The sequence below is a fragment of the Gasterosteus aculeatus genome, chromosome 4, assembly GCF_964276395.1.
Source record: "Gasterosteus aculeatus chromosome 4, fGasAcu3.hap1.1, whole genome shotgun sequence".
In the NCBI taxonomy this organism is placed as follows: domain Eukaryota; kingdom Metazoa; phylum Chordata; class Actinopteri; order Perciformes; family Gasterosteidae; genus Gasterosteus; species Gasterosteus aculeatus.
Window position 1 is genome coordinate 33709892 of NC_135691.1, and position 23484 is coordinate 33733375.

Consider the following 23484-nt stretch of genomic DNA (forward strand, 5'->3'; position numbering starts at 1 on the left):
GACTTTCGGGCAGATTATATTTAATGAACACACACATGTAGTTTCAGGGGAAGGTGGAGGAAAATACTGTCTGTACAGGTGGAAATAGTGTTGTTTTGCAAAGAGAAACGCTGCATGGAGAATTTGCTATTAACACCACCACACATCACGTTTAATAAAGTCGACAACAACATTCATTTACGATCCCCCCCCCCCAATAAGACACAGTCCAGGAACAACTCGGCGATCCAGTCGCTCACTTCCAGGAGCCGGACTTGCCCTTTGCCCCGCGGGAGGTCTTGGGCCCTTTGGAGCCCCGCTGGTGGTCGCTGACGCGGTTCCGCAGCACGTGGATGTCGTACTTCTGCCTCTTGAGCTTCTCGGCCAGCTCGAACTTCTCCGCGTGCAGCTGCTGGAGCCACCGCCACAGGTCGCGCGCCTTGTCCGCCAGCTTCTCCTGGCTCAGGTGGTCGATGTTGAGCGGCCTCCGGCGCTCCGTCAGCGCCTTCTTCTTCTCCTCCCGCGCCGTCAGCTTCTTGCCCTTCCTCTGGTCCGCCTTCTGCAGGTAGCCGCCGAACGACTTGCTGGTGAAGGTCTTCTTCTTCTTCGCCTCCTCGTCGGCGCGCAGCTTGGCCGCCGCCTCCTCCTCGCGGCGCGCCCTCTCCCCGGCGAGGCGCGCCGCGCGCTCCCGCTCCCGCTCGGCGCGCACGCGTTGCTGCTCCGCGCGGTCGGAGCGGCGGCGCTCGATGCGGCCGCGCAGCGCCAGGAGCTCCTCCTCCTCCTTTTGCCGCGCGGAGAAGTGCGACTCTATCAGCGTCTGGAGGTCGTCGAAGTCCTTCTCCAGGCGCCTGCGGTGCAGGTCGTCGAAGTCCACCTTCTCGCCGTCCGGGAGCTTCGGAGGGGCGATGTTGGGCACGTAAGTCGTTTTAGGCCTCCGCTTGCAGTCCTCCTCGGGCTCTGCCGCCTCCGCCTCATCCTCCTCCCGCTCCTCTTCTTCGGCTTCTTCCTCCTCCAGCTCGTTGTACTCCTCGCTGTCTGACATGATGGAGGCCTTCTAGGCGGGAGGAGGCAGGGCGACCACTGAGACCAGCTGCGGGACGACTTGCTTCTCGGGGCCTGCTCGGGGGCTTTTAAGGGGTTCGCCTGGTTTTTCTTTTTTAACCACGTGACCTCCAGAGTCTCCAGAGTGGGGGGGGGGGGGGGGGGGGGTCAGCCGCGGGGCGGACTTTGAGACAGATGGAGAAGTCTATTTTCTCCTCAACAAACCTTCAGCTACGCTTGACCCCCCCTTCCCCGCCCTCCTCTATGACCCTGCGGCGCCTCCTCATTCCTTTGTAAGGACAAGATGAGACTATTTCAGATCCGCGCACACACACACACACACACACACACACACACACACACACACTTGTGCTCTCCAGTCCCACACAGCAACATCATCAGGGACAAATGACAGAGAACTTCTACAGGCCTTCTGAGGCCTCAGCGACGTGGAAGCAGCGGATAAATGGAGATCGATGTGCTTCACCCCTGTAGGTCGTATTTCACGCCCGGTTTGGGGGGAGGGGGGGGGGCCTGCTAATCCATCGTGAAGGTTTAAAGGCCACCGTGGTGTTTGGAGGAGTTCCATGCGGCCTCGGAGCCGGGGAGGACTTTAATGAGGGGAAGTTACAGCTGTCACATTCTCCAAAAACAGCCGCCACCTTGAAATAAAAAACTACAGCCTGGCATCTCTGGGGTTTGTCTTCATCCGTTTAATGTCGATTCACATCTGCGTAAAGTTATTGTTTCACCAATAACTGTTATTATTTTCCATCAGGGGATCGCCAGCAAGAACAAAGACAAAGACGAGTCTCCACGCTGGAATGTAATTAAAACATTCTTGCTATCGGAGGCTCTTCGCCTCTCAGCGCTGCCTGGATTAAAGCGTAATTGCTCCCACGATGCAACGCTGTGTCAACAATTAATGTTCCCGAGTCTTGAGTTGTGATGAAGTCGACAAACGCATGAGATAACTGACTGGGGGGGGGGTCTGGGTTGGAGGTTCAGGAGCTCCGTCGGGTCTGAGAATTCAAAGTAAACGGTGGCATCGGCCTCGTTAGAATGAACGCCGTTCTGGTGCACAGCGGAAGATGACACCTTCAGGAGGAGGGGGGTTCAGTTCCATTCTTCCGCTGTAGCTCTCGGCGAGGATAGGTTCATTGCGGCATATAAGGAAAGACACATTTGAAGGAGAACGTTCCCTGTCTCATCCGACAGAGTGGACCTCCGCTCCACATGCCAGCCCACCGCAGCAGGTGGTCCCGGCGCGATACGGGTTACTGGCAGTGAGGGACAACTGTGTCCATCAGCGCAGGAAGGCAACAAAGGCTATAAATAGCTGCGGTTTGAAGCCGTCCGCAGAGAGCAAGTAGAGTGAGTTGAGCAAACCAAACGGTTCGTGATGAAACAATGAAAAGAGCTGCTTTTTCTTTTGAGGGGTCGACGTCCTTAAGAGGAATTAGAAACGTTTAATGCAACGTTTGAAGACAGAAAAAAGGAATACAAAATGTGAAAAATCGGCAATAGAAATGATAAACAAACCACACAGGACTAAATGTTATTATGTGTGCGTCACTGCAGTGTATTCAACCTTTTATTAATCTTAAATAGCATGACTCATTTTTGCATACCAACGCTGCAGATGTCAGTTGTGTGTGACGTTCACGCGCTGATGGAGCCTCTCATGCAAGATGCCCGTCAGCACCAAACCAAGTGACATCCACACACCGACGTTATGAGCAATCAATCAGGGATCAAACAGCCAGACTTGTAGGCAACACCGAGGCAACAGGGACCTCATGTGGTCAGAAGCATGCAGTGTTTCCAGCAGTTTGCAGAAAATACTCAACTGAGGAATCTCAATATCTACGGATTGTTTTGCACCTGCTTCGATGGTAAACTGATGCAAAATGGCATCCACAACATGTAAAAAAAACATATATATATATAATATTGAGTTACATTAATATCGAGCCAGTGGATAATAATTGTTCAGAGTTGATCAGTTGATCGAGCTACGTTTTCTCTCTTTAAACAACCAGCGTGCAACGCAGTGAGCGATTTCATTCTGTCACGTTTTAGTTGCGCGTTTTGTAGTCCTTCTTTCGTTGTAGTTCCACCGTAACAGCGCCACGTCACTGACACGCGCCGTCGCGTCATGATGACGCGGCTCATTGCTCCGCCCTCTTTCTCTCCTGTTATGAGAGCGGAACGGCCGGAGTCGGAACCTGGTAAAATGACTTGTTTTATAATGAATATTTTCTTAAATAAACGGACTGTCTGTGTTTTTTTTTTTTTTTCAGACGCTGCGGTCACGTGTGGCTGGATGTTTGTTCCCCCCGAGTGAAGTAGTGCGCACTGATGTTATAAAATATAACTTATATATGTAGGACTCAATGTCCCCCTTATCTGTCCCATACCTGGATAACTAAGGACATCGGTGTTAATGCATTTACAAAGACTTAATATCATACGAGGGATCACAAGCGAGAACGTTTGGGAGTTTATAAACTCTGAGCTTAAGGTCTTGGCGGTTGATCACTTTAGGACAGTTGATGCCACCTTCTCAGCTCACTCGTACTTCTCCTCCATTCAGGTCCACCATGCTGCGAGTCACAACCTCCTCGCTGTGCGCCTGCAGCCGGAGGTTGAGGCTCCTCGGCCCGCCCTCTGCCTCCGCCTCCACGGCGGCCCCTCCCCCTAAAACGCCGGAGAACCAGCTCACCGTGCGGTCCCTCTACCAGCTGTCGGTGGACATCCGTAAGGTGCGCAAGTCCAAGGCCTGGGTTCTGTCCGAGGGATCCGCGTACGTCCGCGAAACCGCCGAGCTGCTGCGGGACATGGGCGCCGACGCGACGGCGATCGCGAGCATCCTGGAGACGCACCCCGAGGCGGTCCTGTGTCGCCCGGAGGAGGCGGCAGCCCAGCGCGACCTTTGGGTGTCCGTGTGCCCCAACAAGCGCGAGCTGATGAGCATGGTGGAGAAGTTCCCGGCCTCTTTCTTCACGCTGACCCACCACGGGCACCAGCGGGCAAACGTCCTCTTCCTCCAGAGTCTGGGCCTCGGCAACAGGATCATCGGCAAGCTGATGGCCAGCGCCCCGCAGAGCTTCAGCCGACCCGTGGGGCTCAACAAGGAGGTCGTGCACACCCTGAGAGAGACCTACCTGGAGCTGGGCGGGGACGAGGGCGACCTGCGCGTCTGGCTGCGGAAGCTCCTCGCGCAGAACCCGCACATCCTGCTGCGGCCGGCCGGCGCCTGGAGGGACAGCCTGGGCTTCCTGAGGGAGCGGGGCTTCACCACGGAGGAGCTCCTCGGCCTGGTCTCCAGCCTCAGGGCCTCCGTCGCGGAGCTGCGGCCGGAGGCCATGCGCCGGGCGCTGGGTTACGTGGAGGCGGCCCTGGCCTGCTCCGAGGACGAACTGAAGCAGATAGCGACCCGCTGCCCGGCCGTTCTGCACCACTCCCTGCCCACCCTGGCGGCGCGTTTCCAGGGGCTGATGGACGTCGGGCTGAGCGCGCAGCAGGTGAAGGAGTCCCCGAACGTGCTGGAGCTCACCACGCCGATCGTGCTCTACCGCATCCAGAAGCTGGCCTCCCTGGGGTACGACGTGCGCTCGGGCAGCCTGGACGTCGTCGCGGGAACCAAGAAGGACTTCGAGACCAGCTGCGGCAAACTGCACCTGCGGCAGCGGCGGCCGATGTTCAACCCCGTCGCTCCCCTCCGGCCGGCCGAGGAGTGAAGGTGCGCGATACGCTGTTACGTGCTGGGTTCAGCCATGCGACGCAGGTACTGCATCTTATGTCAGCATACTGACAAAACGTTGGCTGTGATTCATAACATGATGCTTTTTATGAGCAATAAATGCTGCGTCTACATGTCTTGTTTTAGTTTAATTCCCTACTATCAAACAGCTTTTTATCCCCACTGAGTGATACTTCTTGAAAGAATGCAACTGAAACCATTTTGTATATTCAAACACACTTTTAATAAAACATGCACATTGAGAAGGGACGTAAAGAAAGGATTTCTCTTAATCTTTAACGCCATACTAATGTTGCCTGTAACGCGGGGAGGGAATGACGCATCTTCGACGGCTCAAAAAGGAGAAAGAGCTGCAGTTGAATAAATAAAGAGGCAGAAAAGTACACAAAATAACAAACAAAACCATCCACCTGGGTTTCTCATATCAAAAATATATCAGAGGGTCTGTGGCTACACAAAGAGAGTAAACGCACACATAATATTCAAATATGTACATGTTGGATGTGAAATTAGGAAATTCATGATATACATATGTGGATTTTGTCCCATGAATATTAACCAAACGATGAGCACAGTGTAAAACGCCGCTCCAGTGACAGCGGTGATCACATTGTGTGTGTGTGTGTGTGTGTGTGACTATTTAAACCGTAAAGTCCATTTAGCGGCGCCTGTGTACTCGGTCCGTCTGCACGCCTGTGAGGGGACGGAGGGGACGAGAGGGACACACAAATTATGGCAAATTATGTCTAGAAAAACACACAAAATACACAATTCAATCAGTAGTCCTGAACAATGCAAAGTAAAAAGAGGAAGATTTCATCACCGTTCAAACATCAATTCAGCCATTTAAGACACAGATGAAAAAGCTTCACGTTCCTTTTGTTCCCAAAGTCTTTTTTTTTAATTTCTACTGTCCTGAAACACAGGATTTAGTTCTAATTCTAAATAATTCTTTAACTGACCTCCTAGAGAGCGCCGCGTCTCTGGACTTTTGCGCTTTTGCCGTCGGCGGCGTCCTCGCTGTGCCGCTTGCGGAGCCCCGGGCCTGTTAAACACAGACCGCACCGTTCAGACGCTCACAGCACAAAGCGCCGTACCAGAAGGGGAAAGTTAGGCGTGTAAGGCGTTCGGCCCCCACCCTGCTGGGGCGGATCAGCCAGCCGGTGCATCCGGACGCTGCTCGGCCAGTCGGACTGGGAGGGAACCGGCATCGCACAGCCTGACAGAACCAAAAAACACATTTTGAAACCAATCAGGAGACACAACTTCACCTCCAGAGGCAATGGGGGGGGGGGGGAGGTAAAGAAAATGTGCCACCCACCAGATGGAGCGGAGTCGGCGTGCGGCGCCTCGACGTTTGAGGACGTCTCCCCGGTACCGTGGCACGTGGAAGGAACCGAAGCCAGAAGGCCTAAAGACACAGACGGCTGACGGTCAACAGCGGGTCTGCTGTGTGTGTGTGTGTGTGTGTGTGTGTGTGTGTGTGTGTGTGTGTCTCCTCACCGAAGCCTCTGCAACAGGACAGCTGCTGGTAAATCTGCTTCATTCGCTCGATGTTGAGACGACTGGCGTCCGCGTGGTTCACCATGGGCTTGGGGTAATGCACGCCGATGACGCACTCGGCCGCCTTCTGCACGCTCTCCGGAGCGTTCCAGGGGTCGTAGATGTACTCGGCCGGAAAGCCTCTCAGAATGGGCAGGTAGCGCCTGAGTGGAAGGCACCAGGAGGATTATTGTTGCCGGTGATGACCTCGGTTTAAAAATGGCGTAAGGTTCCCCCTTTTGCCGGCGTACCGAATGTAATCCCCGTTGGGGTCGGCGCGCCGGCCGAAGCCCACGGGGCAGTAGCAGTGGAAGAACTGCTGGAAGAAAGAGCTGCAAGAGAGCCACATCCAGCTGCCCGCGTTCACACTCCAGTCTGCATCCAGCAGCAGCTCCTCAAACACCTGAGGACACATTGTCTTTAAAGTTAAATTCAAGCGGAAATAACGGTTAATTCTAACAGACCCGCTGGTTACATTTTCCGATACCGTATTTCGCGGCGCACCTTCATGCCCTCCTCCCAGCCGATCCACAGGTCCCCTCGGGTCAGGAAACACGCCACGGCGTGTCTGGCCAGGTGGTGGATCCAGCCCTCCCGCCTCAGCTGCGTCATGATGGCGTCGATCCAGGGGAAGCCCGTCCGGCCCTCCGCCCACTTGGCCAGCGCCTCGGGGTCGCGGTCCCACGGGATCTGGACGCAGATGGGGTTGCTCTCCATCTTGTCGAAGCGAGGGTTGTTGGTGGCCGCCGTGTAGAAGAACTCGCGCCACAGCAGCTGGCCGTAGAGCGAGAGCGGGGGAGAGCTGTTCTTCTTCACCTGTAAGGGGGCCGGGGGAGGGGTTTAGGCCGTTGGCGAGCTGCTGGAACGCTTCGCTGTCGTCCACGGGGTCGTTTCGTGACTCACCTTCATGTAGAGGTCGGTGAGCTTGAAGTAGAAGAGGCGGCAGGAGAGGCAGCCGAAGCGCAGGTACGGGCTGAGGCCCGTCGGGCTGGCGAGCAGCGAGTTGGCGTTCATTCTGGGACGCTCGAAGTTGGCGACCCACGCCTGATGGCAAGACGGTCACGCGGTCAGACACCAATGGCGGGGCACGGCGTGTGATGGTCACCGCATGCTCTCCACCGAGGCGGTCCCATTGGCGGAGGGGCGCCGAAAGAGACATTTCTAGTCGTTTTCCCTCTATAAACAGGTAAGTAAGCAGGATCTGACCGACCTTCCTCTCCAAATGCCTCTCGAGCCGCGCGAGGGCTTCGGTCTCCCCACCGGGCCACACAGCCGAGGACAGACCTTCAGTGTCGAAACCTGCAGGGAAAGATGAAGCGCACGAAACGTTTGCATTTCACCTTGTGTCCCCAGATAGAAGTTGGCCTTCCGGATAAATCTTCCTCGTGCTTTTTCGCTGAACCCCAAACTCCCGGCGCGGTTCCGTCCGGGCCGCACTCACCCAGCTCCTCCAAGGAGGGGACGCCGAACTTGTCGTCGTGGTCCTCGGACATCGGCGTCCGGCATTTCCCCATGACGTCGTCCGCCACGGACTCCGCGGGCATCTCCACCGATTCCATGCGACCGATGAGGGTCTGGAACCGCTTGTAGGTGAGAGGCGACTGACCCCCGTTCAGCTCTATGATCCTGCGGGCGGGGAACGAGCAGAGGGTCAAGCGGCTGGAGAACAACAAGCTGTGAAGCTCGACGGGGGGGTCGATGCCGACTCACCTGTCCGGGTCGTACAGGGTGTGGGAGACGCGGACGGTCACCTCCACGCCGGCCTCACAGGCCAGCTTCCTGATGGCCGCGTCGCGCTCTTTACCGAAGGGCTCGGAGTCGTACTCGTAGGACAAACGGGAGGTGTTCCATTCCTGAGGAGCAGGGGGGAGGAGATCAAAGAGTGAGCCGAGGGGGCTCAATGAACAGGGCCTTGCGCGACATGTTTTTTGGGCTCAAATGAGACGTCACCTTGAAGAGTCTGGGAAAGACGTCGGTGGGCTGTCCTCGGATCACAAACAGCCGAGAGTGGTGCTTCCGGAGGCTGGAGTCCAAGTCCTGCAGACTCTGCAGTAAGAACCTGGACGGGGGGGGGAAGAAACGCCACAATGGGATTTCAGGAACTCTTGTGATGCTGCAACTTGTTGTTTATTATGTAAATTCAGAATAATATCTGTGAACAGGAGTGATCCCATTATCCCATATCCCAAAGGATACGTATATTTTGCCTCATCGAATGATGCGTCTGCAGGTTTTTGTTGACGTTTGCTATTATGATGGTTGCTGATTAGAGATTTGTTTGTTTTATTGAGCGTCCAACTGCACGGTGTAGTAGAGGAGTGAAGACCGCGTTTACGTCCCCTCGCTGACACTTTTATCAATAAGTGCTCATTTGACTCGTATTAACATTGCGATGTCAAAATGACGTCGGCAGCAAACCCAAATAAGTTCAATCTGCACAGAAACGCACTTTGATTTGAAACGAGTTAACTCTCATCAAAAGTTGCTTATTAACTAAACGTTTGGTTCATTGAATTATGGTAAGTGCAACATATTTTTTTTAACAGCAGGTTTAAACTCAACTGCCCGGTGCATTCAACTGAATATACGACTAAAACATGCATCATAGCATTCAGATGTGCATGCACGTAGAACAAAACATAAAAAGGGGAAAACTGTCTAATAATTATTATTAGTGTCATCATCATCATCATCATCATCATCATCATCATCATGCACCCTGTGTTTGCACAGCTGTTCGTTTCTCACCTCCACCTGTGGATGCCCACGTTGGAGGACCCCGCGAACCAGGGGTCGAGGATGTAGACGCAGCGGACGGTGTCCGCCCCCAGCAGGGAGTCAGCGAGCGACGGGTTGTCGTGGAGCCGCAAGCCCTTCCGGAACCAGTGGATGCTGTTAGTGACCATTTCTCAACTTTCCCTTATCGAATTAAAAAAAAAAGAAGAAAAAAAAAAGAAGTAGGTCGAATGCAAAAGTCTAAAGAACAACTCGCGGCAACGCGACTTCGACTCGTTGCTGCGACGCAAAGTTTGCGGGTCAACCCTGCTCCGACGGAACCGCCTCCATGACGTCGAGGGTTCGAGCGCCGGGCTGCGGAACCGTTTGGGGCTGTGGGACCCGCTTCTGTGTCGGAATGAATGAAAATGAATAAACGTGTGTAGAACTGTACTGGAACGCGTTTGTCCTCGCGGCAAAAGCGTGACGGGGTCGCGATCCCACAACCCGCTGCGCACCGCCAATGACGTTAGCGCCTGTCATGTAAATACACTCTCAGACTCGTTCTTGTCTAAACGGTCTTCCCTTGGCGACGCGAGTGCGCGCGGACACGGTAAAAAAAAAAATGCCGATCGGTCCCGTTTGGTGTCGTGACGCACAAAACGCGGTCCGGATGAGCCCCGCAAGTCCGCCAACAGCCGCTCGACCGCCGCCCCCTCGCCGTCGAATCCCCCCCCCCCCCCCCCCCCCAGACTCCGCCCACACGCGATGACGCGCGGCGGCTGTGAGCTCCGCCATTGGTCCGGCGAGCTCACGTTTGTGCAGCGTGCCCACATGGGAGCGCGTGCGTATACCGGTGACCTCACGGAAAACGGATTTAAATACGTTAAACTGCGGAGTGCCGAATATGTGCACACGTTTTACATTGGTAGAATTAGTTCATTAAAAGCCCAAACAAAAGCTGTCAAAGCTGTGGACGTGCACGTGGGAGACGTATGTGCGAAAACCGTAAACGTTTCAAAGAATCAACCAAAAAAAAAAAAGCCCAAAGCCTCCAGAGTCAACCAGGCTTGTTTACCGTGAAAGAACCCGGATGAGCACATGAAGTCGGGCATGACCGGGGAGGTGGGGGGCGGTCACGCGCGTGTGCGCGTGCGCGTCTCTCCGAGCTGTACTTGAAGCTGACGCACTTTATATTCAGACAGACCGCCGACTGATAGAAAGCTTCAAGTGAAATGGTTTAAAATTACAGGAGATGTTCAGATGTGATTTAATTTAATTTTCTTATCTGAATCCAACGTTGTGTCTCCTGTGAAATTCGTTTTTAAGCGGTGCGTTAGATGAGAGCTACTTATCTGTTTGAAGTGTTAATTCATTCAGCGTCTGAATAAGAAATGCGTCACAACTGTTGCGTAAATGTTGTAATTATGCAATACGTGAGACGCAGCCGTCGGGTGGAGTAATGCGGTATTTCAGCCACGTGGGGGCAGTATTACCTCGTGCTATTAGAGCGCTCCTTTTAAGCCGGATGATAACATGATAAAAAATACACCCGTGAAGCAGGAGAAGTTTAGACAGAGGATGCTGCACTTTTATTTTGTCTTTTGCACCTTATCAGCCAACGTTTATTCAGAATTACGGCATTGTGGCATATGAACATGTTTTTTTTTAGCCTTTAATAAAGTGTCCTACAAAATGTAATATTGAGTCACAATTCTGCCAAATGTACAAACACTTGATACCAAAATACAGAATAAATAATATTTTAAAAACAAGCAAAATCATCCATAACCTTTGGAGTCATAAGTAATTAATAGGAAAATAAAAAAAACGTTAGAAAACGTGACCGTGCAGCATGACTAAGGGAGGCGTGTTTAAACCATGCGCAAATTCTACTGGCAAAATACTAACACTCCATCATCTTGCCGGGGAAAATCCTCATCATTTTGCTGTTACCAGGCAACCGAGGCTCGATGCATGAGGACGCGCTTCGGAAGGACCATGGGGCGAGTAGAGGAGCTGCTGCCAGCTGCCCACCTCCACCTGAGCTAGTCAGCAAGATGTGCTGCATTGCATCAAGACATCATGGCCGACTGCAGGAGAAGAAGCTCCTGTCACTGACTGGGAGGCCGCGTGTTTCCAAATTAACTCTTTAGGAAGAGCTTTTAATCCAGAAATTGAAACAGTAATTATTTTCTCTCATGGAGTTATAAGAATCAGAAGGATCAGTATCTCCCTCATGCTCTGTATTGACAGGTAAATAATTCAGCATTCGGTCAATACAAATATTTCCGCATCCGAAAGTAGCATTCAGAGGACTGATGTGTTCCCACGCGGAGGGTCAATACTGCTCTCAAACTGAATAGTGCACCATTTGTTTTTAAACTCTACCCGTCAATCACTCTGTGAGAGCGGGCGTCACGTCATCTCCATAAATTTGTAATTCTTTCCTCATCAGTTCCGGCACGGCTCCCGCAGCGTCGCACGCCGGTAAAATATGAAAGGGCCAGAGGACAGACGGTCGGGTCCAGCTGAGGCGTGCGAGGAGGAGCCCCGGCAGAACGTACGAATCATCGATTCCGCCCAACTGTTCCCCTCAGCACGGCCCCAGAATTCAAATCAACCCACCCTTTGCTTTCACGGCCCAGCGAGAAGAAGAAAAAAAATTAGAATTTGTATTGTGGAGAATAAATCTCTGGACAAACATCATGATTGAGGGCGGCAAAGCCTCGACCCACAGGGACCGCAGGTCTGTGTTACGGCTGCATGTAGGACAGTGAGTATTTATGATCTGGCATTAAAGCCAAAGTCAACAAAAGTACTCGTGCCGCAGACCCACCGTCACTTTATTTATTGACGATTATCACCATGAGAATGCTGCTTTTCACTGCAGCACGGCTACATGTTACATCCTAATGGGATGAAAGAAAATACAACGTAGGGCCACAAATGTTGATGCACTATTAATGTTATTATGACCATAAAAATGTGACATAAGAGTGAGACATCTTCTCTTCTTTTTAAAGGCCTGTGACAATATTGACAATTAAAACGTGTGCATTTCAACTTGCAGCCCGAGTTCATTTAACTCGTTCCATTAGATTTGAATCGAGCTGTGTAGGCGCAGGAGAACAAACAACTGCATGACCTTTGACCTCTGAAAAAAATAATCTTATTATAAGAAAGCATTGTAAATGTCAGGGTTTTCATGCAGCCCCTCTCCTGTTCTTAAGTCACCAGTGCACAATTCCGCTACACCTTCGTGAAATGCCTCCACCATTTGTCTCCACCTCCCTCGTCGTGACACCAGCAGATAGCCCGTGCCCTGCCCGACGGCAGCGGCAGCGGCAGCAGCAGGTGGGGGCGGTCAGCGTCAGTCAGAGCTGACGGAGACGCAGATTGGCTCCTCCGTGGCCGCGGGGGCTCCAGGCTCCACCTCTCCTCCGGAGTCCCTTCCTGTGCAGAGCGCGTCGCAGTGAGCGCGCCGGGGTTCGTGCGCTCTCCGGTTACGCGCGTGAAGTTCTGGACGTCGGAGCCCACCCGGCCACTTCGAGGAGGAGGAGGAGGAGGAGGAGGAAGAAGAAGAAGAAGAAGAAAGGTCGCCGGGAAATGAGGAAGAGAGAACCAATGATCAGCGACAAAGGAGTTTGTGTCGTTTAATCGAGACCAAGCATTCCCAACAGTATGCGGTGCAGCCATGGCAGGCAAGGGTAAGACAGCCGCGAGGACGCTGGAGGATTTAACGCTTGATTCTGGTTATGGTGGAGCCGCGGACTCGGTCAGGTCGTCCAGCGTGTCGCTGTGCTGCTCCGACACGCATCAGTCCCTCGCGCATGGGGCCAACTGCTGGCATCTGACGGAATCCATGCACAGCCGACAGAACAGCTTGGACACGGTCAACACCGTCCTGGCGGAGGACCCGGAGACCCTGGACTGCTCGGGTCAGTGCGCCAAGCTGACGGAGCTGGACGACGTGCCGTGGAGCCTCGGCGAGGTGGAGGGCGCACTGAGGAAGGACGAGGAGCTGATGGCGGGCGACCCTCCGCCGGAGGTCCTGGCGCGGCTCTCCGCGCTCGTCAGCCGCGCGCTGGTGAGGGTGGCGCGGGAGGCGCAGCGGCTCAGCCTGCGCTACGCCAGGTGCACCAAGCACGAGATCCAGAGCGCCATCAAGGTGGTGCTCTCGTGGACCATCTCCGTGAACTGCATCGCGGCGGCCCTCAGCGCGCTGTCCCTCTACAACATGAGCACCGGGGACAAGTTCAGCCGGGGCAAGTCGGCGCGCTGCGGGCTGGTGTTCTCCGTGGGGAAGTTCTTCAGGTGGATGGTGGACAGCCGGGTGGCGCTCAGGATCCACGAGCACGCGGCCATATACCTGGCGGCGTGCGTGGAGAGCCTGTTCCGAGAGGTGTTCGGCCGCGTCCTGCGCAGCGCGCTGGTGGAGAGGGACAACGGGGTGCCCAAGTTTACGCTGGAGTCCCTGGAGCAAGCCATCAACGGAGACTCGGAGATGTGGGGTCTGCTGCAGCCCCACCAGCACCTCGTCTGCGGGAAGAATTCGAGTGGTAAGACGAGTTAGGCGCCCCAATAAGTCCCGCGTGTGCCGGAGTGGGATTTTGTTCCTTCGGTTGTGCGTCTCCAGGCAACACTTACGCTGTAAAAAAAAATACACCCAAGGAATGAAATCAAATACCCCCTTGAACTAAAGGCCCACGTGCTCCAAGAAATAGCCCATGTGTGGCTGTTTCTTTAGACTAAACCAGTGAGTCAGTGGGAACGAGGGTCCCGCTCCCCGAGGAAAGAGACATTTTCTTTGTGGAAAAAAAAAACAGAAACCAATTTGCATTCATTTCTTCAGAAATATGATTATTTGTGAGAGAAAATACTTGGAGAGCGATACTCTGGTTTCCCATTGGTCCCTCTGGAAAAGTAATATGTGCAATAAGTGTGTGACGTCGCTGGGCTGCAATTACTCTGCCAAACAAAAGGACTTGACAGTTTCTTGACTATTTATCACCCCGGGTTTAGAGCTGGAGGCCCACCTCTGAAACGGGAGCTGCCCATCTCGGTTATCAAAGCAAGCTGCAGTCCGAACGGGGGAATCAAAGGCGCTCCGGCTTCTTCGGGCTCCCGGACTCCCACCGGAGGGCCCGATGCTCATGCTAATGGTTGTTTTTGCTCGTGTGTTTGTGTCGTGTGCGTGCGTGCGTGCGTTCCCCGGGATGCTCAACGCTATTACTGTCTCGCTCCAGAAGGTGTAAGCTGTCCGTGTGGGCTGCTCCTCTCATCCAAGGCCCCCCGAATGAGCTGGCTGGCGCTCCAAAAGCAGAAGGGACTTGAAATGTTGTCCTTCGAGCCGAGAGCCAAGCCGAGAGCCAAGCCGGGGCCGCGCAATGTTGACCGAGAGAATTGTGCAGCCGCTCCCTCGAGAAGTGTTTTCAGCCTGATTGTTTGTTTGCAGCTAAATGAATAGGATGGGGGGGTAGGGGGGGGGGGGGTATGGTGGACTTGGCCCGAGGATGAGCTGCTGCTCTGGGAGATTGTTCCAGAAGCATCAGCTCTCATACGTTCCTGTTATGGATGGAGGTTTTTCCCCCCCCACATAATATATGTATTTTATAATCCAGACCTCTTTGTCTCAGCCACGTTCAACCTTCGCGGCAATAACCCTCGATGCAGAATGTCAATGAGAAAAGAAGCGCTAAATAAACTAGTCAACTCACTTCCTTCAGCAGAAATATTTGGAGTTAAAACCTTCTTGAATTTGAATATTTGCTATAGTTCGAAAGGTTTGACGATTCCGCCCGAAAGAAACAACAGAACTGACATAGAAAAAGGATTCAGGACCGAAACTAACAGTTACTTTAAATGGCAGAGAAGAGTTCAAAACAGCTCATTCAATCGACATCAATACAAAACACTAAAAAGAAAACCAGCAGAAATGAGACGCAAAATCCAGAAAATTACGTTTCATCGAACCAATTGACGATTTGATTCATTTTCTCGACTGATTGTCGGGGGTCGTACTTGGGAGACGCCATTGAATCCGCCTGAGGAGGATTCAGCACACAACGGCTGCTTTGTCTCGAAAATTGCAGTGGAGAAGCAGGTAGTTCTCTGCAGACGGGGTGCAGAGCTGAGCGTCATGCACGCCCCCCCCAACCCCCCACCCTTTCACTTCTATGTGAAACGCATCATTTCCTGATGGTGCAGAGGAGGCTTATTGCACTTGCACAACACAGCGTGATGTCACTCTGACAGCCATGAAATAAATGTAGGATTTCCAAATGTGCTGTTTTTTTTTCTTTCTGTAAACTCAGCGTTTAGTAGAAAATAATGCAAGAAGTTTGTCACTCAGATGTCTGGAGTTTCCTCCACGTAGTTTTGGAAAAATATAGACGAGGTTCATATTACCAGGAACCCCCCCCCCAGGACATCTGGTGGATTGAAACAAATATTGGAGGTAAATCAACTTGATGCACATTTCCTGTGTCTATAGGCCCGAAAACCGAGCGGCTAAAGGAAACTCTGGTGCGTTGCTCTAAACTGGACTTTGAGCCTCAATTGAGACCAAACGAACTCCTTCTGCCTCACAAACACCACCAAAAGACCCCTCGTCCTCTCCTCCGTCTCTCCTCGTCCTCTCCTCCGTCTCTCCTCGTCCTCTCCTCCGTCTCTCCTCCGTCTCTCCTCGTTCTCTCCTCCGTCTCTCCTCCGTCGTGTCAAACCCAATCATGAAAAGTGACGTCGGAGACCAACCTGCCGCCGTGTAAATCTGGGATCCCGGAGGACTTGATCGTATCTGATTATGTCATTTTCCGTGACCTTCCCCCGAGGGACCGATCTGCCCACCCCCCCCCCCCCCCCCCTCGCCCCTCCTCACCCCCCCTCGCCCCGGGCCCGATGACACAACACGAATGGAACTGCTCTTGCCCGCTGTAGCTGGTCTATTAAATTGGCGGCGGGGTGTCATTCCTCCCTGCTTCTCGACTCCCCCGTCTTTCACACCATATTTTATTGCGCCCGGCGTGTGCAGATTCGTTTTTTAATAAGCTTAACTCATAACGCGCGCGATCCCTGGCAAAGCCTTTTGTTGTCCGTTCTGTTATTATTGTTTCTCCGCCCCGTCCTTCCCCTCCTCGGGGGCGGACGCGCAGATGAGCTGACAGATTGCCCCGTTGGAGACGCGAGCACCCGCGTGAGCGGGCGAGCTGCTTGTGATGGATTTTCATGCCATGGTAATTTCATGAGAGCGAGGGCTGCACCCACACCCCTACCGCCACGCTGCCTCTTCTCGAGGGGGGGGGGGCGGGTCAGGGATCGAGAAGCTACGCGGGAGGCCGAGCTGCTTCCATTCTCCTCCGCGGCTGTGGCTTTTTGGAAATATTGAGAATCATTTCACATTAATTCTGTGATCCCCCCCCAAACAGGAACAGGGAACTCGGCTTGCGGGGCGAGCGAGACTGAGATGTTGTGTCTCCTTTATTACTTCCGTGTGATTTGGAGCGTAGTTTCAGACCGCGAAGAGGTGAAAGCGCCACCGGGCCAGGAGGAGATAATGAGCGTGAGCGTGAGGCCGGGTGATGCTCGCTGTGAGGGTGTAAAGTGGGGGAGGAGAAAGCGGGCTGGGGGGTGGGGGGAGGGGGGGGACGAGGTGAGGTCCCTCACATATCCAACGTCTGTGCTTCTCTGGATTAGGAATTAGCAGCTGCAGAGAACAACGGTGGTATTTCCACCCAGTGGTGCAGGTCCACGTCGGGACGTTTGATCCGATCCGGTCTGTGTGGTCCAGATAACATGTCCCCCCCAGAGACGTCCCATTGCTACGGTTCCTTCCTGAAAAAAAGGGGACGATCCGAGTTACAAAAGATGCTATTCGACTTAGCTCAGCTAATGCTAGCGATGGCGCTCGCATTCCTGCTGTCCGAGCGACGCTTGTTTTTCTTTGCCCTCCCCTCTCCGGCTCTTTCTCACACCCCCGTCGAGTTGGAGAGACGCGCTCGCTCTCCCGCCCGTAATCAGCTCCGTCTGTTGACCCTTGACCCCGGGTGAAACGGCTGAGGGTTTCTGGTGCAACAGGAGGCCGATTAGTGTCGGGAGGAAGTCAATGGAGCGACAATGCTGCAAAGGCAAGTCGAGCAAATGCACAACATCCAGGAGACGAGATTACAAGACAAACGTCCTGAAAGATCTCGACACAAACTGTGCACGCTGTGTTGTTTCATGTCATGAGGCCGTTTTAATTTGAACTTCTTTTGTGCCGTTTCTTGCAAAGGGACTTGCATCTTAGTTTTTGTTAATGATGTTGACGGTTTACTCGCCCTTTTGCTTTTCACTGCTTGATTTAAATGCCATTAGACACATGGGCTCCTTTTAAGATCTAAAGGTGGGAGACGGCCCGCTGTCGTCTGTGAGATGAGTAGTCTGCAAAGCTGTGATTTTTTTTTTTAAATCGGCCCGTTTGCATTTGTGGGGAAACCACAACGTCGCATGTTCTGCTTCTCGCGAGGCGTCTCGGGGGGGGTTTCCGTTCGCACGTCGCACGCTCTCTTTGCACCGGTCCGCTCGTGGTTTCTTTCACCGCTGAGACGAGGCCTTTTCATCACAAACTGTTTTGTCAGCTCTTTTTTTTTTTTTTTTTGATTTTACTTTGCAAAATACAACCTGTTTGTGGAGTTCTTTACAGCCGGCGATGATGAAGACTTCTGAGAAAACAGTTTGATGACTTGTTGAAGGAGTGAAGCTCTTGAATAGTTGTGAAATGTTGGGTTTCCTTCCTTGGAAAGGGAGGAATGTTGGGCTTCAGGTCACATTTTCACTCATTTAGTGAGTCAGATTGGTTTTTATCTTCCTGGGACTTTTCATGATTGCTCTCTTTCTAACTGCTGGTCAGTGGGGGGGTTTTCTGGCTGCATTAACACAAAATATAGGAGTAAAAAAGCTCCACGTGGACACTTATCAAAAATCTGGTGGGAGGATAAATGAAACTGGCTACCGACTGATTGTCCTCTCGAATTTAATGCTTCATCAAATCAATTGTTAGAGAACAAATATGCAATTTAAGACGCAATCACTCAAATTCTGCGCCGTCAGCCGAGTTAGTGAGTTAAGCAGCGGGCAGATGACTTGCATTATTCCAGCAGCGTGTTTTCTCCTCCGACGCACCGCGCGTCAATCACAGCTTCCCCCTGCTGTTATTTAACGCACCTATTAGCATCCTGGAGCTTACGTTGTGTATGTGTGAAAAGGGAAATACATGCAGGATTTATTCCCCCTCCTATATATTGACACCCGGCTCTCTGCAGAACGTACTTTAAATGAATGGAAGTCGGAGATGATTTTCCCCCCCCCGCTGACTTGCGTTCCAGACTATTGTTTTCCACATTGTTCCCTTTCGAGTCGAACCGAAATGGGACGGTTCCTGTGTGTACATTTCTTTTCTGGTGTGGGCACAAGATCTGCGATAAAACCACGGCGCACGATTTGGAAACTTTTTCAAAAGGAAAAAAAACGCAAAGACGCTTTCATTCCCACTTAGGAGACTCAATGAGGCTCTTAAGTGGAGGCGAGTTTAACCAGCCAAGTGTCCCACGACGGGTTACTTTGCGCTCATGCTTTTCTAACAGAGCTGCCGCCGATGAACCATCCGTTTGTCTCCCCCTCTTGGTCCGGTTCTCGGAAGACATCTATTGAAATTGCATATTGACGATTTTTATTTTGCTCGTCTTATTGCAATTGAGTATAAATGTTCTCCGTGACAGGCAGAGAGCAAACGGAGACAAACTGATGATAAAATATCATGTTAAACAACATAAAGTGACAGAGTGAAACGTTGAATCCGGGAATCCGGACCTTACATCAGGAAAGCACAGTGGCTGCTTTGCTTTTGCAGCTCTGCAGTGTTCATTGGGCAGATGTTTCATCCATTTACCTTCTAAACGTGTGAAGTAGGAAAATGACAAATCGTCCCACCCTCCTCCTCCTCCCCCGCTGCACCTCTCTCTTCTCTTTCCTTCTTCAGACTGACATTTCTTGGTTTTCGCTGTCTGTATTTTACGGGCACTTCCTCCACAAAACAGGAAGTCTTTGTTCTCGGTGACTCAAGAGCGTCTTTCGTCGACCTCACAGTTTGTGTTCAACGTGAACGCTCGCAGTTCGCTGACGTCTCTCGGCCTCCTCGGCGAGCACAGATTATTACAGAACTATATGACATGACGACTTGGCTCCCACCGCTCGGCCCCTCGTGTTCTAGCAGAGCGATTAAAGGCTTTGCGAAAACTCAACGAGACATTTGATCTCGTCCCCGGAGACGTGTTTGTTGAGGCAGGGTCCAAACCAGAGAGGAGCTGCTCTGTTCCCACCATGTGAACGCAAAGTGTTGATGAGTTTGATCAGAGCTTTTCCGCCAGTTGGGAGCTTTCACCAGAAGCTCCTCGCGTGCCTCCTGTCTTTCAGCCTGCGGAGCTGGATCCCACTTACGGGCTTAATGAAAACCCAGCATTTCTCAGCCTGCATGGGATTGTGTAATTATTTCATTTTGTAATGAGTTATGCAGCAAGAAAGGCTTCTAAAAACAGCAGACTGAACGCAGTGAATCCAGCTGTTTCACAGCAGTAACGCTTAGTAAGACCACGTTATCCACGGCACTGTGGGGGGACAAACCGGTCCACACCGAATAACACATCCTCGGCTGATCTGCAGTATAGAAAAGGGTGGAAAAGTGTGTCCATCCAGGACAGGAACTCGATTGGACGGAGCGCTGTGGATAAACGGAGCCTCGTCTTCGCTGACCCGCGGGGCTCCAGTGTCGATGTCCTACGCCTCACGGGACGGGCAGCATTTAATTACCGAGGGGCGGGGCCGGGTACCGGCTGTTCCCGAGGTGCTGATGGGAAATGTCGCTCCAGGCTCCGGGGGGGGGGGAGCCATCTGCTGCCACTGGGACGGAGAACAGGTCCAAGAAGACGACGAGGATGTCTCGTTCCTGGCTGAGGGACGCTGCATTTTGTATTGTAAAGTGGGGAAATTATTGCATGTACCAGCTGGGAAGCAAGAATCTTAAAGAGCCCAAATCCTGAAGCTAGATTTAGCATTTCTGTGTGGGGGGATTGTCTGCGTCTGCAGGGGGTTTTCTAGCTGAAAGTCACTGCGCTTCTCTTGAAACGGCACCAAAAACCCCACCTGGCCTGCATCAACTGCAACATTTGAGGAAACGTACGGGACTCTACCGGCCGCACGATGAGGACAAGGCTGACGTGACCTCGACGAGTTTAAGACTTGGGTGATAAATGAATAATCAGCGCGCGCGGGTTCCGTTTGTTCATGGGGTCCAAGAGGGTTGCAGGGAAACGATTATGAAGCCAATAGACGGCGTGGTTCTCTAAGACAATTTTCAAACAAGGACTAAAAGATCCTCTCCAGGGGGTCAAAAGAGGGTTTCCTTCGAGGAACGAACACTTTGAGCGGGTAGAACATTAACGTGCAGCCTACGTGTGAGAAAGACATATTTCCCCGCTGACGTCTTGGTGAACTGGCTCCTGTGTGTGCACAACATCTGGGGAAACGTGTGTGTACCTGAACCAGGTGTGGCGTAATCAGCGGGAGACGCCCTCACCGGTCGGACCTGCTTCGAAGCCGCCGACAGGCTGCGTCACAGCCCCCTCCTGTCAAATCCTCATAATATGTATGTTATATAATAATGTGTGCGTATGCACATGTTGGTCCTCGCTCTCCTCACACAGACAGAACGTTCCACAGCTCAAAAAAAAGGAAGTTAGAGTCACAGTTTTTGTTTCTTTCTCACAGCCTCAGAACACCGTCAGTCCTTTCACGGCATGAACAAAAAGCCCGGGTGGCGTCAAGCGGCTTTAATGTGCAGCGATGGGTTTCCGTGCGTCGCCTGCTGATGCCAAGTTTATTCCCCAAAGAGCGCGCTCACCTACGCTAACGCACACCCACACGAGGCAGCGGCTGGGTACCCACGATGCGTCCGAAAGGTCCCAGGTTTATCGGGAAAACCCCCACCATGGATGTCGTTGAGTAACTCCTGCTGTGGGCTGTGAACATCTGGCCGCAGCAGGTTCTCACACTCCACATCTCTTAGCCGTCCCTCCTCCGTCTGGCTCTCTTTCCCTCTCGGCCGGGAAATTGCTCCGGAAATATCAATCGACCCTTCGTTTCACAGGTCCCCCCCCCTCCACACTCCCGTCCCACCCTCACCCCTGACTCTGGTGGGCTCCCCGGGGTCCCCCCCCCCCCGGCTCTATGCTGTCTGCTATCATCTCGAGTGCCTTATGCCTGCTGCATAAATCCCTGCCTCCTCACAGGGGGGGGGGGCGAGGGGTGATCGAGTGCCCCGCTGGAAGTCCTCGCGCTACGAGGGTGCTGATGAAAAGCTCATTTCGGGAGCTCAGCCCGTTTTGAAAAAGAGATGTGTGGCAGATAACAGAGACGTCCTCTGCTGACAAATTGAACGTCGGAAGTTTGTTTATTTTACTTTCTCAAAGTAGGCGGTCGCACTGAAAATGCTGTGGTCTGTGGCGGTGAATCCATCCTCTGTGGTGCCACGCTGACTCCAGCCGCGGGACCTTTGTTACTGTGACCGACACATATAAAAAAAAATAGGTCCAGTGTTCACAGCGAGCCGTCAAAAAGCCGACAGGCGGGATTATGTGCAGAGGGTTTAGCGTGAGACGGATGGAGGAAAGCGATGCTGCCTGTAGCTCCACTGTTCATATTTATCTTGTTGTGTCCTTTCACATTAACGCTTCACTTCTGAAACAATCACATCCGTCACCAGTTTGTGTACAAAACACAACGATGAGTCTGATGTGCCGGATGGACAGGATAGTAATTTCCGCCTCCATTGTGAGAGGCGCTTTTATTCCGCTTTTTGTGCATCAGATACAGTCACACACTGAAGTGTACACGCACACAGGTGTACACAAACCGCCCGATGGGAATAAAGTGTTTCTTTCACAGAGATTACGACAAAGACTCGGGGGCACTGAAATGTTCTTCTGTGTTTCCCTTTTCTCTTTGTCCGTGCAGAAATCCGTAGAAGGGGATTCATTCAAAACACACATCCGACACGAGATGGTTTTAGATTTGGGGCGTCGGCAGCTTTTCTTAATACGTTTGCATGTTGAAGTTTGCCAATTCGAAGACGCCAAATGGGCTTTTCTGACATTTTACGAAGCTTAAGGTGTCTAAAGTCTGTAATCTGTCATTTAGAACCTGAGTAACAGTAAAAATTTGAACAGAGAAGCGTTTGTTTAAGCGGTAAACACGGACAAAGACAGCAGCCTGAGCTGAACTAGAGGCCGACCTTTCTGTTGTGCCATCTGACACCGCGTGCGCGCGTTATTGTGTGCGGTTACGGATCCTCGTGTCCGATACAAACAAACACACCCGGTCACAGCTGCTGGGATGACACAACATCTCATGACTTACTCCCACCGGGACGCTGGACCGCATCATAGTCGATGGCACAGACCGGGAAGGGGGGGGGGCAACTGACTGCGCTGCGGGTTTCGTTATTGTGCGCTGAGTTTTCCTATTGCGACACTGAATGCCTCATTTATATTGTGTAACTGGACCCTGATCTTTATTGGGTTGAATTGAAGTACACGTCATCTCGGGGATTTTTGTAAACTCCGCCTCAGGGTTTCATCACCCGTGGTGTGTTTGTTCTTTTCTGAATGTTTAGGTTCTGGAGTTGTAATCCGGTCCAGACTGAGTCCATGCAGTTCGTGGTCCCCAGAGGATCCCACGGTTATGGGACGTAAACGAGGATCCGGTCGAGCAGCAGCTTTGATATTAAAGCGCGCCTCACAAACAGCCTCCCGATGAAGAGGAAAGCGCTCCATCATCCCACGTCTCTAATTTGCTTTTCAGATCACTCCTTTCCTCAGAGCCCCCCCCTCCCCCCTTTCTTTGAAAATCTTAAATCTCCGACATAATTATGCCCAACGGTGGAAAAACCTCTAATGCACAAATTGACAGCCTCAAAAATAATAACCTCTTTGTCGAGCGTGCTAATTTGTGACTGTGTGTGTGTGTGTGTGTGATGATCTTCAGCTGTTATCCGGCGTCCATGAGTCAGCATCGTGGACGCCGGTAATTGGGATCGGACTAATGGGGTAAGAGTATTGCGAGCGTGGGAGGTGAACATGTGGACAGCAGCAACACCACAGCTGTGTGTTCAAGTGTCGGTTTAGGGAGCTTAAAAACCAGCCTCCTCTAATTGGAATAAATCGGCGACGTGCGAAAAGACGGAAACATTCCGCCACATTAAAGCCTTTCGGTCTTTGCGGTCGGTTCACCGGCTTGTAACTGACTTTTTTTTCCGAAAACAGGATGAACCAGCCGGCTGCGGTTGCTATAGCTCCCGCTCCCTCGTCTCCCGGGGTGTCGTGTCCTCGCGTGAGACGCCGCTTGTTCAA

The 23484-nt window shown here is 52.4% G+C and overlaps 4 protein-coding genes across 6 annotated transcripts in view; 2 read left to right on the forward strand and 2 right to left on the reverse strand.

Moving 5' to 3' along the window:
* On the reverse strand, nt 1–2575 carry LOC120816946 (troponin T, cardiac muscle isoforms). The gene has a single exon (XM_078100502.1). It carries the CDS (start codon nt 1019–1021, stop codon nt 236–238), a length of 786 nt encoding a protein of 261 aa, XP_077956628.1. The 5' UTR covers nt 1022–2575; the 3' UTR covers nt 1–235.
* Nucleotides 2576–3175: 600 nt separating this feature from the next.
* On the forward strand, nt 3176–4899 carry LOC120816945 (transcription termination factor 2, mitochondrial). 2 transcript variants are annotated; one of them, XM_040172638.2, is made up of 2 exons: nt 3176–3251; nt 3617–4899. In XM_040172638.2, the coding sequence occupies exon 2, from the start codon at nt 3624–3626 to the stop codon at nt 4761–4763; it is 1140 nt and encodes a 379-aa protein (XP_040028572.2). In that variant the 5' UTR covers nt 3176–3251; nt 3617–3623; the 3' UTR covers nt 4764–4899. The 2 variants fall into 2 exon arrangements, with proteins under 2 accessions (XP_040028572.2, XP_040028573.2); XM_040172639.2 differs by lacking the exon at nt 3176–3251 and adding an exon at nt 3274–3371.
* Nucleotides 4900–4985: 86 nt separating this feature from the next.
* Nucleotides 4986–10086, reverse strand: LOC120816944 (cryptochrome-1). 2 transcript variants are annotated; one of them, XM_040172635.2, is made up of 13 exons: nt 9077–10086; nt 8279–8387; nt 8039–8181; nt 7770–7954; nt 7539–7627; nt 7232–7372; nt 6833–7144; nt 6580–6731; nt 6290–6492; nt 6108–6197; nt 5925–6005; nt 5749–5831; nt 4986–5479 (listed from the first exon to the last, which is right to left on the reverse strand). In XM_040172635.2, exons 1-12 carry the CDS (start codon nt 9232–9234, stop codon nt 5752–5754), a joined length of 1743 nt encoding a protein of 580 aa, XP_040028569.2. In that variant the 5' UTR covers nt 9235–10086; the 3' UTR covers nt 4986–5479; nt 5749–5751. The 2 variants fall into 2 exon arrangements, with proteins under 2 accessions (XP_040028569.2, XP_077956627.1); XM_078100501.1 differs by having other exon boundaries at nt 4986–5532.
* A 2411-nt stretch (nt 10087–12497) lies between these two features.
* The window catches only part of LOC120816942 (ankyrin repeat- and BTB/POZ domain-containing protein 3-A), a 74458-nt gene continuing 63471 nt past the window's right edge, over nt 12498–23484 (forward strand). The window contains 1 exon segment of the mRNA XM_040172626.2: nt 12498–13605. Within this exon segment, the coding sequence (XP_040028560.2) occupies nt 12741–13605 (865 nt within the window). The 5' untranslated portion in view covers nt 12498–12740.